The 21,245-nt window shown below is 40.3% G+C and overlaps 2 protein-coding genes across 2 annotated transcripts in view; both read left to right on the plus strand.

The window, feature by feature from the left end:
• The window catches only part of LOC128533813 (NACHT, LRR and PYD domains-containing protein 12-like), a 470,287-nt gene that overhangs the window by 330,166 nt on the left and 118,876 nt on the right, over positions 1-21,245 (plus strand). The gene's annotated exons all lie outside the window — the stretch shown is intronic.
• The window catches only part of LOC128533811 (NLR family CARD domain-containing protein 3-like), a 41,561-nt gene continuing 32,497 nt past the window's right edge, over positions 12,182-21,245 (plus strand). Inside the window, exons 1-4 of the mRNA XM_053508072.1 lie at positions 12,182-12,234; positions 12,410-12,526; positions 17,073-17,126; positions 17,619-19,394. Of these exons, the coding sequence (XP_053364047.1) occupies positions 12,182-12,234; positions 12,410-12,526; positions 17,073-17,126; positions 17,619-19,394 (2,000 nt within the window). The remainder of the gene's footprint in view (positions 12,235-12,409; positions 12,527-17,072; positions 17,127-17,618; positions 19,395-21,245) is intronic.

A 21,245-nucleotide genomic window follows, 5' to 3' on the forward strand; every position in this document is an offset into this window, starting at 1 on the left:
CCCATAACTAGATGAGTCATTCGGGAGTCGAGTCTTTGAATCAGTTTATATTCGCGTTTCTGACTTCATTAGCTTTAGAACAGTAAGCTTTAAAAACGTAAAGCATTATTATTAGTGTTGGGAAAGTTACTCAAAAAAGTAATCTACTACAAATTACTAATTACGACTTTAAAATTGTAATTTGCTCACATTACTGATTATTACATGTAAAAAGTAATCAGATTACTAATTACGTTACTTTCAAGTTACTTTGAAAACATCTGTCACGGCGCGCGCCTGTGATGGGCATGCGCCTCAACCTGTTGTCGCTCCTCGCTCACTCTGTAGGCTCCCTACGTAGGCGTGTTCCCCTTCTCTGCAGGTGCGCGAAGCAAGTACCCCTGCCTGCAGCCTGCAGATCGAGGTGGTGCTAATCACCTGTAATGAATCATTTTTCCTCTAAGTGTTTTAGCCTCGACCAGTTTTGGAAAAGTTAAAAGACAATCTTTAAAGTGGAAACTGAGATATTAATGTACCACAACAGGACCGGGTGACTAAAGGTGAGTAATTTATTTATTATTAACGACTTTATATAAGAACAATGCGGATATATTGTAAATTAAACTGGTGTAAAACTCAGATGTAGGAAATGTGTAATGTGTGGGATACAGGTACAGTACAACAATATCTTAATGACCTGGCTGTAATTGAAATGGAGAATTCTAGTATACTAAATGAGAAAAGGGACTCAATTTATGTATTATTTATTTTTTAAACAAAAATAATTGTATAATGTACGTATATTATACATAATACATTATTTATATACAGTTTGTGCAGTAGAAGGTTGAAATATGCACTCATAATATCCTGTAATATAATTATACAGTTTTTCTCAGTCTCTTTGGAACATTTTCTGAATTATCCTGAACATTTACAAAACTGTAAGTACATTTCTCAGAACACGTATTCCAAAGATTCTTAGTTTAAAAATCAAAATCTTAGTTTTTAAAAGGTGTGTGGTACATTTCCAATCTTTCTGCACGAAAAATTAAACGTTTTTATTTTTAAACATGTTTAATTTTTTTGCCAGTCCTCGCGGAAGCTCGTGGACCTTGAAGAACTTCGCGGAATGTCGGGCGGTCACTCACAGCGGCTCACAGTTCCTAACAGCGCATCTCACCAGAGTCAAACTGCATACATAGGTGAGATAGGGGTATACATAGTTGTAACAGTAAACTTAATGTACTTACTGCATGTGGAAGATTTATTTCAAAAGATTGGATAGAATTAATATTTACATGATTGTTATGTTATTTGCTAATAGATTATGTCTTTGTAAGACAGAAAAGAAAAAAGACAATAATTTTTTTGTCACTGCACAGCACAAAGAAAAAACAAACTTAGCCAGAACTGCACAGAACATGCAGTGCATTATGGGAAATTACAGTAAGGTTATTCTACACTTCCTGACTTTCCTGTCTGTCAGGTCACAGATTCTCTCTTTCACATCACAATGTAAATATTCTTTAGGAGTGTCATATCCATCTTCTGCTGTGACGTCCTCACATACCGCATCCATGGCAACCAGGTATTTTAGAGAACTGGTTTATCACTGCTTCACTGGTTTAAAGGTTCTTCTCCATTTTTTAAGTAAAGATTTAAATGGGAACATTTTATGAACTCAGGACAAATATACAGAACAAAATGACTACTAGAAATTTCTAGAAAATGTGCTCAACAGATTTTGCATCTAATGACTCATACAATGAACTGATGCTCTGATGTTTTGTGGGTGAGACTATTCATCAGAGAAGCAGTATAATACATTTTGATCAACATGACATAAGCTGCTTATAATGTAGGAAACAGCAGACGATTGTGCATAATCATTTGCATAAATGTACAAAACATTTTCAATTTGTTAAGTTGAATAAGAAAGTGACGAGATGATTGACGAGATGACGTAAAGCTTGTAGAAGTTATTTTCAGAATTGAAAATTTTCTCAAATAAATAAAACATTAAATTAATATTAAATTAAATATTTTTTGTTCAAATAAAATGTTATTACTTATATTCCAAACTCACTCATCGTCTATACCTATTTATCCTGCATTCAAGGACCTGGAGCCTATCCCAAGAAGCTTAGGGCATGAGGTGGGGTACACCCTGGACAGGGTGCCAATCCACCACAGGGCACACACATACACTCACTCACACACTCATTTACACACTCCGGGCAATTTGGGAATGCCAATCAACCTAATCTACATGTCTTTGAACTGTGGGAGAAAACCGGAGTACCCGGAGGAAACCCACCAAGCACGGGGAGAACATGCAAACTCCATGCACACAGAGACAGGAATCGAGCCTGCCCGGGAATCGAACCCGGATCCTGGAGGTGCAAATTTATACTAAATCATAATTGATCTGTAATATTTGGAAAGCTGAGTTAAGTTTCTTTTGCCACACCCAGGCCTGATTACTGCCAGACCTGTTAAATCAAGAAATCATGTAAATAAAACCTGTGTGACAAAATGAAGCATGTTAAAGGTGGCACAACCAATTATTAGGTTTAGTGGCAATTACTTTTTCACCTAGGGCGGGACTTTCCTATCTCCAGCCTTTATAACACCTTCTGGGTGTCCAAGAGCAAAACATGATTCATTGTGTTTTTGTCAGAGTTTAGTAGAGTTTAGCCAAGTTTTGGAAGACTGACAACATAGGGATATTTTAAAAATTTCCTTCTACATATTTTTTATTGTCTTCTTTGCACCATAGTCACATAAATCATCTATCGCCTCCTCTCTTTTATTAGTATTTGCTGGTTATATTCTTGCTGGTTCATTCTCTCTATTACATATTGTTTTGTTCCCACCTGTACAATCATTATGCATGTGTACATAGAAGTGTTTTTAGCTTTTCCTTTTTTCTCACTGCAATTTTTGCTTGTTGCTTACTTGTTGTATAATATGTGAACTGGATACTGTAATGATGCAATTTCCTTTTGGGGTTAATAAAGTACTTTCTCTCTCTCTCTCGCTCTCTGTGCACATGCGTGAGTGGGCGAAGTTGGCGTGTGAGAGTTCTATGGTGAGAGTGAGTTCTCTTTTTCCCTTTTCTCTCTATCGTTTTTTTTGCATTCTATATAATTATTTTTAGTGTGTGTGATCAAGTTTGAGGGCGAACCGTGCAGTCTTCCAGCGCATGCTGGTTGACGATGGCGTCCTTAGAACGCACAAGCTATGAGCGGCTTTCACGCAGGCATGGTATCAAAATCGCACCTGTAATTCGTGGCTTCGACTATGTTGTGTTTGCTAGCTCTGAGAAGATGAAATGATTTAAATGTGAGGGCGAAGGGCACATACGTAGCTTGTGGCCGGCACAGACTGAGGATGTAAGTGCCGGTATAGTGTCAGCAGTGGATCATGTAGTGACAGGAGCCGAACATAAACAGGATGAAGGTACGAGCGCCTCTACAGTAGAGGCTGGGGCAATTGAGGAGGAGACGTGAGGATCAGAAATGGCAAAGGATTCAGATGAGACTGATAAAACAGCTGGGGTTAGGATGGAAAAAGACAATGCTGAGTATGTGAGTGATGATGCGCTCTTTAAAACACCCTCTGTTAAGAGGAAAAGGAACAAAGGAAAAATAGGGAATGGAAAACTAAAACAATTGTCAGTAACACAAACTGATGTTGAAAGCAGTACTATTGAAGATTCTGATAGCGACACTTTGGATAGTAAGAACAAAAGGACTAGACATAATGCTTATTCATTTGGAAAAGTTAAGTCTTTTCTACAAAAAACATGAAGGTTACAGACCTTTTTCTAGGTGGTGATTTTAATTGTACTGAGAATTATGTGCTAGATCGAAACCACGTTGAGCCCCATGCTGCTTTAAGCCGTGCTATCAGCACATTGATTGAGACTCACAAATTGTGTGATATATTGAGACACTTGTATAAGAATGATAAACAATATACATGGACACACACTCGAGGAAATTTTATTTCAGATCGTAGAAGGAAAACTTCCACACTCGAGGAAATTTTATTTCAGATCGTAGAATGTTTGTTGACACTGTGGAAATGCTAAGGAGGAGTGAGGGTAAAGAACAGTTTACTGTTATTATTATATAGAATAAAGAAAATTGCTGCAAAATTAAGATCAGAACTTTAAGCACAAGACGGGTTTGAAACAACATAGTGTATTTTATTTCCGTATGTTTAAATTTGCTCTAAGCTTAATTTTTCTTTCATACTTATTAATGAGTGTGGTGAGGGTGGGCACTAGTGATGCGCGGGTCAGGTATTTTTCCAACTCGCGGGTCCCGCTTTTATGAAATTATTCGGCCCGCCCCGCACCACTGTATCTGTTTTTACAACCCGCCCCGCCCCGCACCCGCGACCATTAAATAGACATACTAGGCATTGTAATTCAAATAAACTCAGACTTTATTTCAGCCTAAAAGTGCTTGGAAAGATCACCCTGTAAACTGGCAACAACATATGATTATGAATATGAACGATAAATCAGGTCATTGATAATAATGATACACATTTTAAACATTTACAAAGCAGCGTTTGTAATCTAGGCCAAACAATTTTTTATTTTAGATTTGTATAGGGCAGGCCTACAGTTTACAGTGCACATTCCAGGGTGGCCTTTTATTGTGGGCAGTATAAGGCACACCTGTGCACTACTCATGATGTCAGATCAGCATCTTGATGTGGCACACCTGTGAGGTGGGATGGATTATCTCAGCAAAGCAGAAGTGCTCACTATCACACATTTAGACGGATTTGTAAACAAGGTTTGAGAGAAATGGTAATATTGTGTATCTGGAATGAATTTTAGATCTTTAAGTCCATCTCATGAAAAATCGGAGCAGAAACAAAGGTGTTGCGTTTATATTTTTGTTGAGTGTACTTTCAATGTCTCTAAAAACACTACACAAAAATTGAAAAAAACTTAAAGCTGAAATTGTAGAGCTACAGACACTTATAGAGACTACTGAAGGACAGAATGGAATTGATGCCCTAAAGTCTAAAAAGTTAATTTTCGTGGACTTGCTAGGCACGAAGGCAAAGGGAGCTTTGGTCAGGTCGCGCTATCACAATCTTGCGCAAATGGATGCCCCATCCAAGTTATTTTTTAATTTGGAAAGGAAAAATGGCCAGAGCCGATAAATTCACTCACTGCGCTCATAAAGTGGTCAAGAATTGACAGCGCTGCCTGAAATAAGACGGCGTGCTGTAAGGTTCTACAATGACCTTTATGAAAGTGAATATAAGGAAGATAAGGAGTTGTCCTCTAGGTCTTATGCAGGCTTACCAAGGCTATCAGAAAAGTCAAAAGCAGTGCTGGAGAGGCCTTTGTGTGAGCGAGAGCTTTGGAATGCATTGCAGAATATGGAGGGCGGGAAAGCTCCTGGTATTGATGGGATACCAGTTGAATGCTACAGAGCCTTCTGGAAGGTGCTGTGCGAGAATCTCTTGGATGTTCTCAATGAGAGCGTAGCTGAGGGTTCCCTACCTCTGAGGTGCAGGAGAGCTGCTATTACTCTTCCGCCAAAGAAAGACAATCTACAAGAAATTAAAAATTGGAGACCGGTGAGCTTTTGACAAAGTGGAGCACCAGTACCTTTGGGCAACTCTGAACGCTTTCAGTTTTGGACCAGGTTTTATTAAAGCAATTAAGGCTTTGTATGGAGACATTGAAAGTATGATAAAAATCAATAGTGGTTTGAGTGCCCCTTTTAAAGTTAAAAGAGGTATTAGACAAGGATGTGCCCTTTCAGAAATTTAGTGCTCTTTAGCAATTGAACCTTTGTTAATAAGTTTAAAGTGGAAGGTTTATTTTTAACTCATAATAATTTGCAGCATTAGATATCAGCTTATGCTGATGATGTTATGATTATGATTAATGGACAGAATGATATAAATAATATGATAAAAAGTGATGCACTGGTTTTTGGGAAATGGGAGAAGGGGCCACCATTAGTGGGTTATTTTTGAAAAATGGTGGGATCGAATATCTGGGAGTTTTTTGGGGGGATGCAGTTACACAAGAAAAGGATTCGGTTGGGGTGGTTGAGAAAATTAAGGGGAGGTTAAAGAAGTGGAACTGGATTCATCCACAATTATCTTTTAGGGGGAGGGTTTTAGTAATTAACAATTTGACTGCCTCTACATTGAGGCACATGTGTGGATCCTTCTCCCAGTCTTCTTACCAGTTTGCAAGCAATTCTAGTAGACTTTTTTTGGGATAGACTCCATTGGGTCCCCCAGGGTGTACTTTTTTTACTTGTTGAAGAAGGTGGTAAAGGACTTGTACACCTGTTGAGCAGACTTGCTACTTTTTGTTTGCAGTTTATCCAGAGACTTTTAACTGGACCCGATGATCTGGTATGGAGAAAAGTAGCTCAAATTATCCTGCAGCAAATTAAGAAACTGAGAATTGACAATACCTTGTTTTTTATGGATCACAAACAGCTGAACCTAAAAGAACTTGTCACATTTCCATTACTAACTGCCATCTTTTCCCCTCTTTTTCCACGTTGTCATGTCTTCTCCCTCACATGCTCATGTTTTCCTTCCGTCTGTCATGCTCTTACACACGCCCCACCCACTTTACACACCGGCATCTCATTTACAACTGATTTCTCCCGGCATTTAAGGAAGCGCAGAGCGCGGTCTTGTTGCCAGATTATTGCGTGCCTTCAAGAGCCTAGTTTTCTCGCGTTTCTTTTGTAAAGTTGCGTGTAAGTTGTTTCAGTCTTCTTGTTCTCGGTTTTCGCTTCTAGTCTCTTGTTTTTGGATCTCGTTCGCTGCTTGTTTCTCGGCTGTTTTTTGACCCTTCATTCGGTTTACGGTTACGTCTCTGCTCGCTCTCCTTTCGGATTTTTTCGCCTCGCTGACTGACTCATTGGCTTTGAACTCTCGCAATGGCTCACGACAACGTCTCTGCTCGCTCCCTTTTGATTCACACTCCGCGGACTGATTTTTCTGGCTTTTCGACTTGTTTTTCCAACCTTGTATTACGTCATTGGGATTCCCCCCGAAACACGGAAGTGCTCAACCGCCGACGTGCCATGCCCCCTTTTGGCGCTGAAATCTGCACTTGGGTCCTGCTCCTCTTGCTCTCTTCACTATTCTACGCCTCTGACAGAATAATTTGGCCACAATGGATCCAGCAGATTTAAACAGGCTCAGAACAGCATTGGAGAGCCAAGGTGCTATGCTGGGCTCACACCAGCAAGACCTCCAGAACATCAACCAAACTCTCGTGACCATCACAGATTCTCTCGCTGCACTTTCATCACAAATTCAGCACCTTCAGGCAGCTCCTTCAGCACAACCCCCAGCCCCCACCACTGTTCCAGCTGCTGCTTCCTTCCCTGTGCAGCACCACGAACCCTGTCTACCTGCCCCACCGGCCTATGATGGCAATCCTGGTACCTGCCGATCCGTCTTGTCCCAATGTTTCCTGGTTTTAGAGCTACAAGCTTTGTCCTTTCCCACTGAGTGCTCCAAGGTGGCGTACATTATTACCCTACTCTCAGGTAGGGCCTGGGAATGGGGCACAGCCCTCTGGGACACTCAAGCCCCATGCTGCGGAGACTTTAGGTCTCTAAGGGCCATATTTCATTCTTGTGATTTGTTGTTATGTTTATCTTATTTCAGTTTATTAGTTAAGCATTAAGTATCATACTTATAATTTGTATTGTGACATCATTTCATGAGTTGTTCTGTGACATCATCCCACAGTTATGCAGTTTCATGTCTATCACGCACGTTAGTTGTTAGTTGTTGTTAAGACACGGAAGGATACAGAAAGGTGTGGAGCACACAAGCTTTTAGACCGTGAGACAGTAAGCTAAAAGGAATACAGTAAAATAAGCTGTTGTAACTGTAATCTATCGAAGCTACAGAACACAGCAAGCGACTTGTCGTGACTACAGTGGATTTATGCAAGAAACTGTAACAACAGTTGCTTTTGATGTTGAAAATAAACAAGAGACAAAGAAATCAACGAAAGTCTGAAGTCGTCAGTGAAACTGTGTAACAAAAGACACGCGTCAGAACTTGTGAATAACATGCACCTACAAGGTCTTTCACCTCTGAAATGCGAAGGGTGTTCGACCGTTCCTCCACTGGGCGAGAGGCAGCTGTTAAAATCCTCAACCTGCGACAAGGATCTCGCTCTGCATATGACTACGCTATTGAGTTTCGCACTTTGGCGGCCTCCAGTGGCTGGGATGAGCGTGCACTGTGTGATGCCTTCGTAAATGGTCTTGCGGAATCCGTGAAGGATGAATTAGGTTCCATTGAGCTCCCTTCTGATTTCCAAGGATTAACGGACTTGGCCGGTCGCGTCGACAGCCGCCTTCGTCTTAGGCAACAGAGAAGTGGCCGCACATCCAGTGAGTGCAGCTCACCTTCTCCTCCTGGACCTGCTCCCGAGCCCATGCAAGTAGATTGCACCCGTATCTCTCCGGAAGAGCGCCTACGTCGACGCAGGGAGAGAGCCTGTTTCTATTGTGGTCAAACCGGCCACTTTCGGGAGACCTGTCTGCTAAAAGGCAAGGCCCCCTAGTGAGATTGAGGGTCCTAGGGGGCCAGAAACAGGACACTGACTCAACCCCTCGCTCCTGTCTTTCTGTCCTTGTGACCATAAACAACAGGACCCACACGTTATGGGCCCTCATTAACTCTGGAGCCGACCAGAACCTGATCTGCCCCTGCACAGTAGATAACCTCAAGATCTCATCCATCCCTCTTGAGCGCCCTCTTTCTGTTCAAGCTCTGGACGGTAGCAGCCTCAAACCCATTACTCATCGCACTCTTCCCATCAGTTTAAAAATTTCCGGCAACCACACAGAGTCCATCTCATTTCTAATCATGCGAGCATCCCACACCCCAATTGTTCTTGGGCGCCCCTGGCTAGTACAACATAACCTTCATATAGACTGGGTCCGTAACACGATCCTAGGCTCGAACCCATCTTGTCTGTACTCATGCCTTGTCTGTCCTCATGCCTCATGCCAGGTCCTTACGGCCCTGCATCGATTATCGGGGACTTAATGAGATTAAAAAACAATTAAAAATTGTTATCCCCTTCCTCTCATGACCACGGCTTTTGAGCTATTACAGGGAGCACGTGTCTTTACAAAACTCGACCTCCGAAATGCCTATCACCTCGTCAGGATAAGAGAAGTGGATAAATGGAAGACTGCATTTAACACTCCTACTGGCCACTACGAATATCTGGTGGTACCTTTTGGGGTAACCAATTCACAGTTTTTCAAGCTCTGATCAATGACGTCTTAAGAGACTTTCTGAACGTGTTTGTGTTTGTCTACCTCGACGACATTTTAATTTTCTCTCACTCCCTGGATGAACATATCACCCATATCTGCCAGTTACTCCAGAGGCTGCTGGAGAACAATCTGTTTGTCAAAGCGGAAAAATGTAAGTTTCACCAGAAATCCACTTCTTTTCTGGGGTTTGTCATTTCTCCCTCCAAGATCCAGATGGAGCCCTCCAAAGTCAAAGCGGTTACGGACTGGCCTGCGCCCTCTTCTAGACGAGAACTCCAACGCTTCTTGGGGTTTGCCAATTTTTACCGCAGGTTTATAAAGAATTACAGCACAGTGGCTGCTCCCCTCACAGCTCTCACCTCCTCAAAACTACCCTTTCGGGGGAACGCAAGGGCAGAAGAGTCCTATATGAACCTCAAACGGAGATTCACCTCAGCACCCATTCTCACCATCCCAGACCCCTCCCTCCAATTCACCGTCGAGGTGGACGCTTCTGAAACAGGGGCTGGAGCCATCCTCTCTCAGAGAAGCCCCAAGGACAACAAGTTGCATCCCTGCTCCTTTTTCTCTTGTCGATTACTCCTATGGAACGGAACTATAACATTGGCGACCGAAAGCTACTAGCTAGAGGAGTGAAGACATTGGTTGGAGGGGGCCCAGCATCCCTTTCTGGTTTGGACTGACCACAGAAACCTGGAGGACTTAAAATCAGCCGAAAGATTAAATGTCCGTCAAGCCCGCTGGTCCCTGTTTTTCTCAAGATTCAACTTTACCATATCCTACCGCCCAGGCTCTAAGAACACCAAGCCCGATGCTTTTTCCCGACAGTTCTCCCCGCCCCAGAATAGCGCCCTTACGGAGAGCATCCTCCCACCGCACTGCATGGTGGCTGCAACCCAGCAGGACATCGAAGCTCTGTTCAGACAGACCCTAGAGCAAGAGCCAGGCCCCAGCAACGTCCCCGCCAACTGCTTATTTGTCCCTGAATCTATTCGCCCACAGGTACTTGAATGGGGACACTGCTCCAGATTGGCCTGTCATCCGGGAGGGGCCCACACTCTGTACCTGATCCAGCAACGCTTCTGGTGGGCAACTATGAGGGAGGATATCTTAGGATTTGTGGCAGCGTGCGAGACGTGTTCAAGAAACAAGTCATCCAACCAACCTCCAGCATGCTTCCTTAGACCACTCCCCATCCCTCACCACCCTTGGTCTCACATCGTACTGGATTTCGCTACAGGACTCCCAACTTCAGAGGGGAACTCTTGCATTATGACCATTGTGGATCGTTTCTCCAGAGCCGCCCATTTTGTCCCTCTGACCAAACTCCCCTCAGCCAAGGAGACTGCGGAACTGCTTATCCTACGTTTTTCCACTCCATGGACTTCCTGTTGACATTGTCTCTGACAGGGGACCCCAGTTCTCTGCACACTTCTGGAAGGCCTTCTGTAGACTCATCGGCGCTACGCCTAGCCTGTCTTCTGGTTATCACCCACAATCCAATGGACAGACAGAGAGAACAAACCAAAAGCTAGAGACCTCTCTGAGATGCATGACTTCACAGAACCCCTCTTCATGGAGCAGGATGCTCTCATGGGTTGAATATGCCCACAACTCTCATCTACTGGGATGTCTCTCTTTCAGTGCTGTTTGGGCTATCAACTGGTATCATAAAACTAAGGAATCTAATTGATGTGGCTGGACCTGACCTAAGTGATGCATCCTCACTGGCTACTGCTTTAGGACAAAGGTCTTCATGGCAAGCTGGGACTATCATAAAAATGTGGGGGGAAAACTAACTGAGGAAGAACTGCTCTTATTGCAAAACTTTGTTAATGGAATTTCAGTTTCAGATATGAGAGATCCATTTCACTTGTCTTGAGGGCATGTCTGGTATTTTGCTTGATTCAGAAGGATTGCAAAATTTAGATTTTGCTTAGGTGAAAGAAAAATTGTTGTACAGGTGTTTTGTCAAAATTTTTAATAAAGTGGTATTAAATGGAAAAAAAGACACTTGGATTGCGAAATGAGGATAAACCAGCTTGGAGGGTGATATACAAACCACCATTGAATAAGCAAACCGGTGATCTGCAGTGGCGAATATTACACAGGACTATTTCTGTAAATGCTTTTGTTTCTGTCATAAACTTGAATGCTGTTGATAAATGTGTTTTTTGTGGAGTAAGAGAAACTGTCTTTCATTGTTTTACGGAATGCATCAGATTGAGGTCATTTTTTGTTTTATTTAGTAATTTGTTTTTAAGATTTCAAGAAAAGTTCACTACTAATATGTTTGTTTTAGGACTAAAGTATTGTCAAAAACAAAGCATGAAATGGCAGTTAATTAATTTTATTCTTGGACAAGCTAAACTTATAGGCTTGTAGGACACTTATAACTTATAGGACAGACATAGTCAGGATGCTGTACTTCTTTTTAAAGCATTTTCAAAAGCCAGGGTTGGTGTTGAGTACAAGTTTTACAATCTAATGAATGATATGGAGTCTTTAAAATTAAAGTCGTGTTACAATGATCATATTTTTACTGTATTAAAAGGTGTACTAATTTTTTATTTGTTATTAAGCTGAACTTGTTTGTACTGTACACTATGTGATACAATGATTTTGGTGTCTTTCTCTCTCTCTCTCCATCCATCCATCCATCCATCCATTTAAGGTGTCCAGACTGATTACTCAATTCTGTAACACAGATTTTTATTTTTCGATGATTATTGTTCTTTAGGTCAAAGATGTGAAAATTATTGTGTGGAAGTTTAACTACAAACTTGTTTTTGTGTTTTTCAGGAGTGTATTCCACAGAGATTAGACACTTCAGGATTTCAACTGTTAGTTTGTGTATACTTTACTAATATTCAAAGATGGAGACCCCTGATCTGGACACTGATATTGTGTCCCCATCCTATAATAATCGGTATTTATTAAATATTCATATCCAAATTACTAACTGAGCATATATAAAATAAGTCATTGAAAATTGTAAACAGTAAAGTGTTTCACAAACTAACAGTCACCATAAAATTGATTTTGTTCACTGCAAGTAAAATTTATCTCTCATTAAATTAACAAGTTCAAATAATGTTGTGCAGTAAACTCCAGGGAGTGAGATCAGAATCAGCAGCACTCAGCTGTGTCTCCATGAAGAGTGATTGGTCTATGCATCAGCCTATTAATTTTAAAGCTGGAGACTCCTCACCTCTACACAGGTAACGTCTCATCACTGTTAATGTCACTGCTGAAGTCACAGTTAAAGGGAAGTTTATCTAGATCAGGGGTCGGCAAATACACAAAGTGCCATTTAGACCCATTTCTTACAGAAAGGAAAACACTGGGAGCCACGAAACCATATTAACATTTAAAATGAAGATAACAGAGCATTTATCGTTTTTTACCTTTATTCTGTTATAATAAAAAAATATATATATAGTGTGTTGCATTTATGAAATCAATGAACCGCTACAGAGAAAAAAAATATTTTATTTCTGCATGCAACAAAAACATTTTGAACTCAGAAAAAAAGGACACTGGGTTAAAGGTTACTTTCAAATAAAATAAGCAATGTCTTATTGATTCCTTCTCATATTTATGAAATAAAAAACTAAACTTAAATTATCTACCTGAATGAAATCTGGGTGCCAGCGAGTAGTAATTTTGGATCGAGTCTTTAATGTGACTCAGAAGAACGAATAGTCTCGCAGAGTGTTTATCATAATATGGCCTTAGCTGCATTGTAATATTTTCATTACTTGATCTATAGCCAAAATTTTGTATGTAGACGTGTTGAGGGTCTGTTTATTGAAAATGTAACATTTTATTTTATTCCTGATCAAAAGATTGAAATTAACTAATTGACTCAAAAAAGATTTGTTCATTTTGATGAATGAGATTTAAAGAACCGAGTCACTAAAATAATTCAACCTTCCCATCACTATTGGAGGGTGACGCATATTTTGAGCGACAATAAATAAAACATGTTTTTTAATTCTTTTTTATGTCAAATTTAGAATTACATAAAAACACTGAGGAACTAAAAGAAAATACATTTAAATTAAATACTCAGTATTTTTTTAAAAGAAGGCATAATAAAGACATGAATTTCTGAGTTATATTGTGTTGTAATGGAAAATTTTCAAAGATGATTTGGACCAGGAAGGTGCTGAGCTGACGAGGGAACCTATTTCACATCTCGGGGCTAACAGTGACATCCTGCAATTTTTTTTGCCTGCCAATATTTTAAATCTCATAATGACAATTTTTTCATTACCTGCTGCTTTTATTTTGAGACTGGACAAAATTAAAAATTTCTTGTCATGTAAAGTTTTCTTTCTTTCTGGACAGATAATTTAACTAGTCTTGAGTAATTTTCTTAAAACAAGTGAAATCATCTGTCCATGTAGCAAGATAAAATTAACAAGTTTCATACGAGTCTTAGCTGAATTTTAAAATGCATTTTTGCACGGAATGAGGGTTGTGGAATTTAGCCCTACTTTACTTACTGTACATTAAACTCACTAGCTGGGTGACAAATGTCACAGGCAGTTTGCAGAGCAGAAAAAGATGTATTGTAATGTACTTATATGCACCTCAATTCTGAATTAATTTTAACTCAAACACTCAAACTATCCCTTCAAGGCTGATGTTTAGACTATAGTAAAAAATAGATAGGGTACATTTCCTTATGAAAATGTGAGTGGTGCTTGCCGTGGCAAAACTCGGGCCCCCCATATCTTTATGACAATGGGATCTTCAGTTTCAATGCTCCTTTGCAAGTTACCATAGGAGGCAATGCAACTGTGAGGCCCCTTCCTGTTTTAATAGGTATTACTTTCCCCATTATATGTAATTGGGGCAAGTTTGTGGACCTCTTGTGCCCTGGGGGTAAACCCTATACCCTCTTGCGGGGTATGTTCTGACACATCTTGCTAGTGGCTTCAAATGTGGTAAATTTGACCATTCTACAATATTCCCTATCTGCGCTACAATCCATTAAATTTGGTCTCAATGTTAAGTCTATGGGACTTTTCGGGGCGGTTTAACTGCCCACCCCTTAGAAAAGTCACAGCACCCCATTCCCGAATAAGGCACACGATTTGATACCTTATTCTACGACAAACGGTGCAGGACTAGTTATGCGCCAAACTGTTGTGTGGAAGAAAAATCAAATAGTAAATATAACACTAGAGAGGTACATTTCCTGAAGAAAATGTGAGTGGTGCTTGCCGTGGCAAAAGGGGCGAGGGGGATGGCAGAGGGCACGTCAGTGGCGGAGGGGGGTGAGGGGCACGCACACTCCTCTGGGTCAAACACAGAGAACGGCAAACAGAAAATAAGCTCTCAAACAAATGCTTCCCAACGGAATAACGTAGGTCCGATTGCAAAAATTATTTCACCGTGAGTGGCAGGAACAGCCAGACTACAACATATTAAATTCTCATGCCTGTAGACGTGGTGACAGTGTAAAACACCCTCCGACACCCTGCGATGTTAAATTTAGGCAAGTGTAAGTAGTGGCAGTGTAAAGACACCCTCCGATGTTAAATTTAAGACAAAAATTGAGAGCAGTTTTAGAATGGTCGTCTATGGGGGAAAGAGAGGGAGGAGGCTACGCTCTAATGGCATTCGTAAGAAAACCATAAATCTGATCTCAATGAGGAAGACACTGGATGAAAAAGGAAAAAGACGGCTACATTCTGATGTATAAATTATACATGTAGGCCAAAAGGCAGCAAAGAAGGAGAAAGACCTTTTTTTAAATTATTCTCCACACTCTGTTGTTATGGCAGTTGACAGTGGCACGAACATTCCGTGAAAAAGTTCAATTTTCATAAAACTTAAACTGCTCTTGTAAAACAACCATAAAAGATAACAAAACATGAATTTGGACAATAAAAGGCCAAAGTCTTGTGACTCTCATAGGCCAAAAGGTTGGCACCTTTTTTCGGGCCCTTCTACATCAAAATGAATGCAGAAAAATTGGGGAATTTTGGGAAAACCGTGTAACGAATCCCTGCCAAAATTCACAGCACACCAGTCCCGATCGAGCCGCACGAAACGGTGTAAGGTAAAGGACGTGGAACGGTCCAAATTTTTTCGTCGAAGAATAACAAGTATGGGACGTGGAACGGTCCAAATTTTTTTGCCGAAGAATAACAAGTAGGTAATACTTGTAAAACACACTTGATAAATACAGACGAATTTTGAAAAAATTGTTTTTAAGGAATTTTGGGAAAACCGCGCAATGAATCTCTACATTCATGGCACAACAGTCCCAAATGAGCTGCACAAAACAGTGTAACATACATGGGGGTTGTCTCAAAGCTGTGGGGCGTGGGTCGGTCCAAAGTGTTTTGTCGAAGAATAACAAGTATGCCTATGCTATTGAATAGGCACACTTAATAATAAGCCTGTGAGATAACAATAGTAGTGCTTCACTTCACAAGCACCACTAACTAGAGAGGCACATTTCCTTTTGCTTTCCGTGGCATCATATACATAGCTATGATGTCATGACTATGATGTCATAGCTGATGTTGGTCTCAATGTCAAGTCTATGGGAATTTTGGGGGCGGTTAATTGCCCCCTGCGGGGCATTTAACCACCCATCCCTTAGAAAAGTCATAGCACCCCATTCCCGAATAAGCCGCACAATCTGACACCCTATTTATGGGTCTACGACAAACGGTGCGGGACTAGTTACGCGCCAAATTCTGCATTATATGTCAATAGGGCAAATTTGGGCACCTTTTCTGCCCCAGGGGCAAAACTTATTATACCTCCTGTGGGGTATGTTCTGACATAGCTTGCAAGCCTCTTCAAATGTGGTAAATTTGAGATTTCTACCAAATTCTCACTCTGAGCTTCAATCCATTGAATTTGGTCTCAATGTTAAGTCTATGGGAGTTTTTTCCTTATCAAAGTCAAAGAAGCCTCTTGTGCTTCAGGGGTAAAACTTATACCTTAGTGCGAAGTATCTTCTGACACAGGTTGCGAACCTCTTTGAAGGTTTCAATCATTCTAAATTAGTCTCAATGTTAAGTCTATAGGATTTTGCCCTGCAGGGGCAATTAACCACCCACCCCTTAGAAAAGTCATAGCACCCTATTCCTGAATAAGCCGCATGATTTGACACCTCATTCATGGGTCTACGACAAACGGCCCGACTAGTTACATGCCGAACTTTTGTAAGGAAGAAGAATAAGAAAAAGAAGAAAAATAAAAATAATAATAAGCCTGTGAGATACCAATAGAAGTGCTTCGCTTCGCAAGCACCACTAAAAGTAAATATCTAGAGAGCGAAAATTTCTGAAGAAATTTTAAGCGTGCCTATGCGACTGCTGCGTCACTTCTAATGAGCGTGGATACTATCCAGTGCGCGGTAGAGCCTAGAGCCTTCTGTTGCATCATAGTCACAGCCATGATGTCATAGGAGGCCGGGCTCAATGTTTAGTCTATGGCACTTTTTGGGCCGGTTTTTCAGGGTTTTAGGGAGAACCACGCAACAACCCCCCACCGAAAGTCATAGCACACCAATACCGATTGAGCCGCACGAAACGGTGCAACATATGTGAGGGTGTGTTCTAAACTGCGGGGCGAGAAACTCTGCAAACTTTTAGGCGGAAAAATAATAAATGGATGTCTGGGGGAAGAGTAATAAGTGTGCCTAGGCACACTTAATAAATAATAAGGCTCTTAGATAACAATAGTAGTGCTTCGCAAGCACCACTAAATATCAACTACAATTTTTGTTCACAGAGTTCTACAGAAGGCAGGAGACAGAAGAGAAAGGAACATCATCACAGATACAGGGTAAGATCAAATCCAACAACATGACTGTGACACTGACACAATTTTGTTATAAACCTCTCTGCTGTTTTAACTAGAGAGTGATTAGATTATAGAAAACATACAGTGGAATAAAATAAACACGTAGTGAGAACATTATAAAGAGCTTTTAGTGATAACAGGGCAGAAAAAAGAGATCTTAAAAATGTGAGTGGTGCTTGCGATATGATGTCACAGCTGCCATTGGTCTCAATGTTAAGTCTATGGGACTGGGACCCCTTAGAAAAGTCATAGCACCCCGTTCCCGAATAAGCCGCACAATTTGACACCTTTTATGGGTCTACGACAAATGTAGTAGACGCTAGTTAGGCGCCAAACCTTTGGCCTTTTATGGGTCTACGACAAATGTAGTAAACGCTAGTTACGCGCCAAACTTTTGTATGGAAGAAGAATAAGCAGCAGAAAAAAAATTATTGGACCCAATGTCTCACCACATTCTACTTTACCAACTCACAGGCATGACTCAGAATCTGCTGCTGTGAATGAATTCCAGAAAAAGTTCAAATTAAATCTGGTGAAGAAGTTTCAGTTCTTGAATGGAGTGATAATAAACATGGGAACCCAAACACTCCTGAATGAGATCTACACAGAGCTTTACATCACAGACGGAGACAGTGGAGACGTCAATAAAGAACATGAGGTGAGACAGATCGAAGAAGCATCCAGGAGAATAACAACAGAGGAAACACCAATCAAATGCAATGATATATTTAACCCCTTATCTGAACAAGACGAACCCATCAGATCTGTGCTGACAAAGGGAGTAGCTGGCATCGGAAAAACTGTCTCTGTGCAGAAGTTTATTGTTGACTGGGCTGAAGAAAAAGCAAATCAGGACGTCCACCTCATATTTCCACTTTCTTTTAGAGAGCTGAATTTGATGAAGGACCAGAACCTGAGTCTGATGGAGCTCCTTCATGTCTTTTTTGAGGAAATAAAAGAAACCGAAATGTCTATTTGGGAAAAGGCTTTGTATATTTTTGATGGATTGGACGAGTGTCGTTTTCCTCTAGATTTCCAGAACACAGTGAGAGTGTGTGATGTAACTGAATCTGCATCTGTTCCTGTGCTGCTGATAAACCTGATCAAAGGGAATCTGCTTCCCTCTTCTCTCATCTGGATCACCTCCCGACCTGCAGCAGCTGATCAAATCCCCTCTGACTGTGTCCATCGAGTCACAGAGGTACGAGGGTTCAATGACCCACAGAAGGAGGAGTACTTCAGGAAGAGGATCAGTGATCAGAGCCTGGCCATTAACATCATCACACACCTGAAGTCATTAAGAAGTCTCTACATCATGTGTCACATCCCAGTCTTCTGCTGGATTTCAGCCGCTGTTCTAGAGAGAATGCTGGGTAAAGCAGAGAGAGGAGAAATCCCTAAGACTCTGACTCAAATGTACACACACTTCCTCATCATTCAGATAAACATCATAAGTGAAAAGTACTCAAAGAAGCAGGCGAGTGATGAAGAAATGCTTTTTAAACTGGGACAACTGGCTTTTGAGCAGCTGGAGAAAGGGAACCTGATCTTCTATGAGGAAGACCTGAGAGAGTGTGGCATTGATGTGAGAGAAGCAGCAGTCTACTCAGGTGTGTGTACGCAGATCTTCAGAGAGGAGTTTGGGTTTCACCAGAGTAAAGTGTACTGCTTTGTTCATCTTAGCATTCAGGAGCACCTCGCAGCTCTATATGTGCACCTGATGTTTAGTTTGAAGAAGAGAAATGTTCTTAAAATGAGTCGAGCTTTTAAATTTCAAATGACAGTTTTAGATTTTCACAAGTGTGCTGTAGATGAAGCTTTAAAAAGTCAGACTGGACATCTGGATCTTTTCCTTCGATTTCTTCTGGGTCTCTCACTGGAGTCTAATCAGAAACTCTTACAGGTCTTAGTAACACAGACAGGAAGTGGCTCTCAGAGGACACAGGAAACAGTTCAGTACATTAAGAGAAAGATCAGTAAAGAGCGTTCTACAGAGAAATCCATCAATCTGTTCCACTGTCTGAATGAACTGGGTGATAATTCTCTAGTGGAGGAAATCCAAAACTATCTGAAATCTGGAAAACATAGTGAACCCTCATCATCACAGTTGTCTGCTCTAGTGTTTGTGTTACTGACATCAGCACAGGAGCTGGAGGAATTTGACCTGAATAAATATTTCAGTCCAGATAAGTTAACAGACGATGTTCTTCTGAAGCTGATGCCTGTGATTTCTGCATGCAGGAAAGCAACGTAAGTAAAGCTGAATATAACTGTTCTACTGTTACAGTGTTAGAAAGAGAGAAACTAAAAACATTTCCACTAATTTTTGCTGTGAGATCTTTTGACCTCAACATGATTCAGAGTGGAGTTACTGCAAATACATTAAAAATAAAATGTACATAAAACAAGAACAAAATAATTTGTAAAGCAAATACACAAACAAATGAAGTTGCCTGTCATCTTAATTCCATATGTCTGAAATTTGTAAAGTAAAGATTCCCCTGCAAATGACCTTCCATATTTTGCCGAACACCGAGGTCCTGTGATGTCAGTCCCTACGAATCAGCATGTCTGTGATTTGGCCAGGATTTGGAAAGGTCATGTATAATTTTTTCAAGGTTTTTGTTTCGTGTGCACTTTTTTATCCATTTTCCACGAATGATAGAGGCTGCATTTGAGCGCTTTGGAAGTATTTTAAGGAAGCGGATGGGGTGGGGGTAATTTCTATATTACACAAGGTTGCCAGATAATACTAATCTTGTGCTAATGGGACATACAGATGTGGCCATCAAGAATGCCCCCTTTTTTTAATTTTTTTTTTATGAAATGCCGCAATTCGGCGCGCGCCTTGCCACGAAATCACACAAGCAACATTCGTGAATTTAAATAAATGTGTTGTGCTTCACTAAATATCCCCCAGATGGCGCATGGAAAGACTTTATTTAAAAGCCAGACCAAATACAATGGAGAATTGTGTATAATTAGTTAGCCTAAAATAAAATTGAATTTTATTTTGTTTTACAATAGATCTTTCATGATGAATGTGTGTATATGTGCTTCATATTATTTTCATAATGATAAAATGAGATGCTCAAACTCCGGTCCCGAACTTAAAAATTCATAATAAGTTTCTTATATAGTTTTTGTAATATCTTAACAGGGACAAAACAATGAAAGACATGGCAATGCCTCGGTTTAAATAGTCTTGAAATTAATTTAATTTCCTGATAGTAGGCTATCTGATAGTGTTAACTATGTGAATGTCCTGATTCATGAATATGCCAACGTATCTTATTTAATACGTAAAAATATATCGACATTGAGCACCATCAGAAGACATGAATGAACAAAAAAAAAATTATATATACTTATGTTAACACGAAGTGCTTCAGGCTTTTTATAATAATCATCATGTTTTTTGCTGTTTGTGTCCAGTATTGAATAATTATTTCTGGATTTCTGAATTATTGGCTGGAAATAATAGCTGGAATGTGATTGTGAATTTGTGACTGAAATAAAGCTGTTCTTAAAAAACGATTAGTAAAAAAGATTTAAATCACTCAATACACAACCCATGATGCTTATGCTATTTTTAATTAATTAATTAAACTATTTATTGCAATATTTTTTACGACATCCTTAATAATCCTTAAATCCACGGTAACATCTGTAATTTATCTATACCGGTCGTTGTAAGTACGGAATACAAGTGCGGGCTACATTATGTACAGTATTTTACATTACGGTGTATTTTATCTATTTCCGTTTAATACACTGGTAGACAATATTTTGCTGCAAAGTAAAGCTTAAAATGTAACCTCTGCTTGGGTTTGTTTTCGTTATATTTTTGATGTTTTCGCTGATGTTTTTTTTCGCTGATAGTAAAAATTTTTATTGCCATATTGCCATAACAAATCGATTGATAACGCATAATATCTGAAACAAATATCTGCCCATACGGATCAATATGTCTTTAGTCATTTAACCAGTATAACGTTCCCCCATCAAAGATCTGATGGGGCATTAATCACTTATCACTACGGTGAATAGATGCGGCAGCAGTGACAGATTAAATCCCCATAAACATTCACACTTGAACAC

The sequence above is a fragment of the Clarias gariepinus genome, chromosome 12 (genome assembly GCF_024256425.1).
Source record: "Clarias gariepinus isolate MV-2021 ecotype Netherlands chromosome 12, CGAR_prim_01v2, whole genome shotgun sequence".
NCBI classification, from domain to species: domain Eukaryota; kingdom Metazoa; phylum Chordata; class Actinopteri; order Siluriformes; family Clariidae; genus Clarias; species Clarias gariepinus.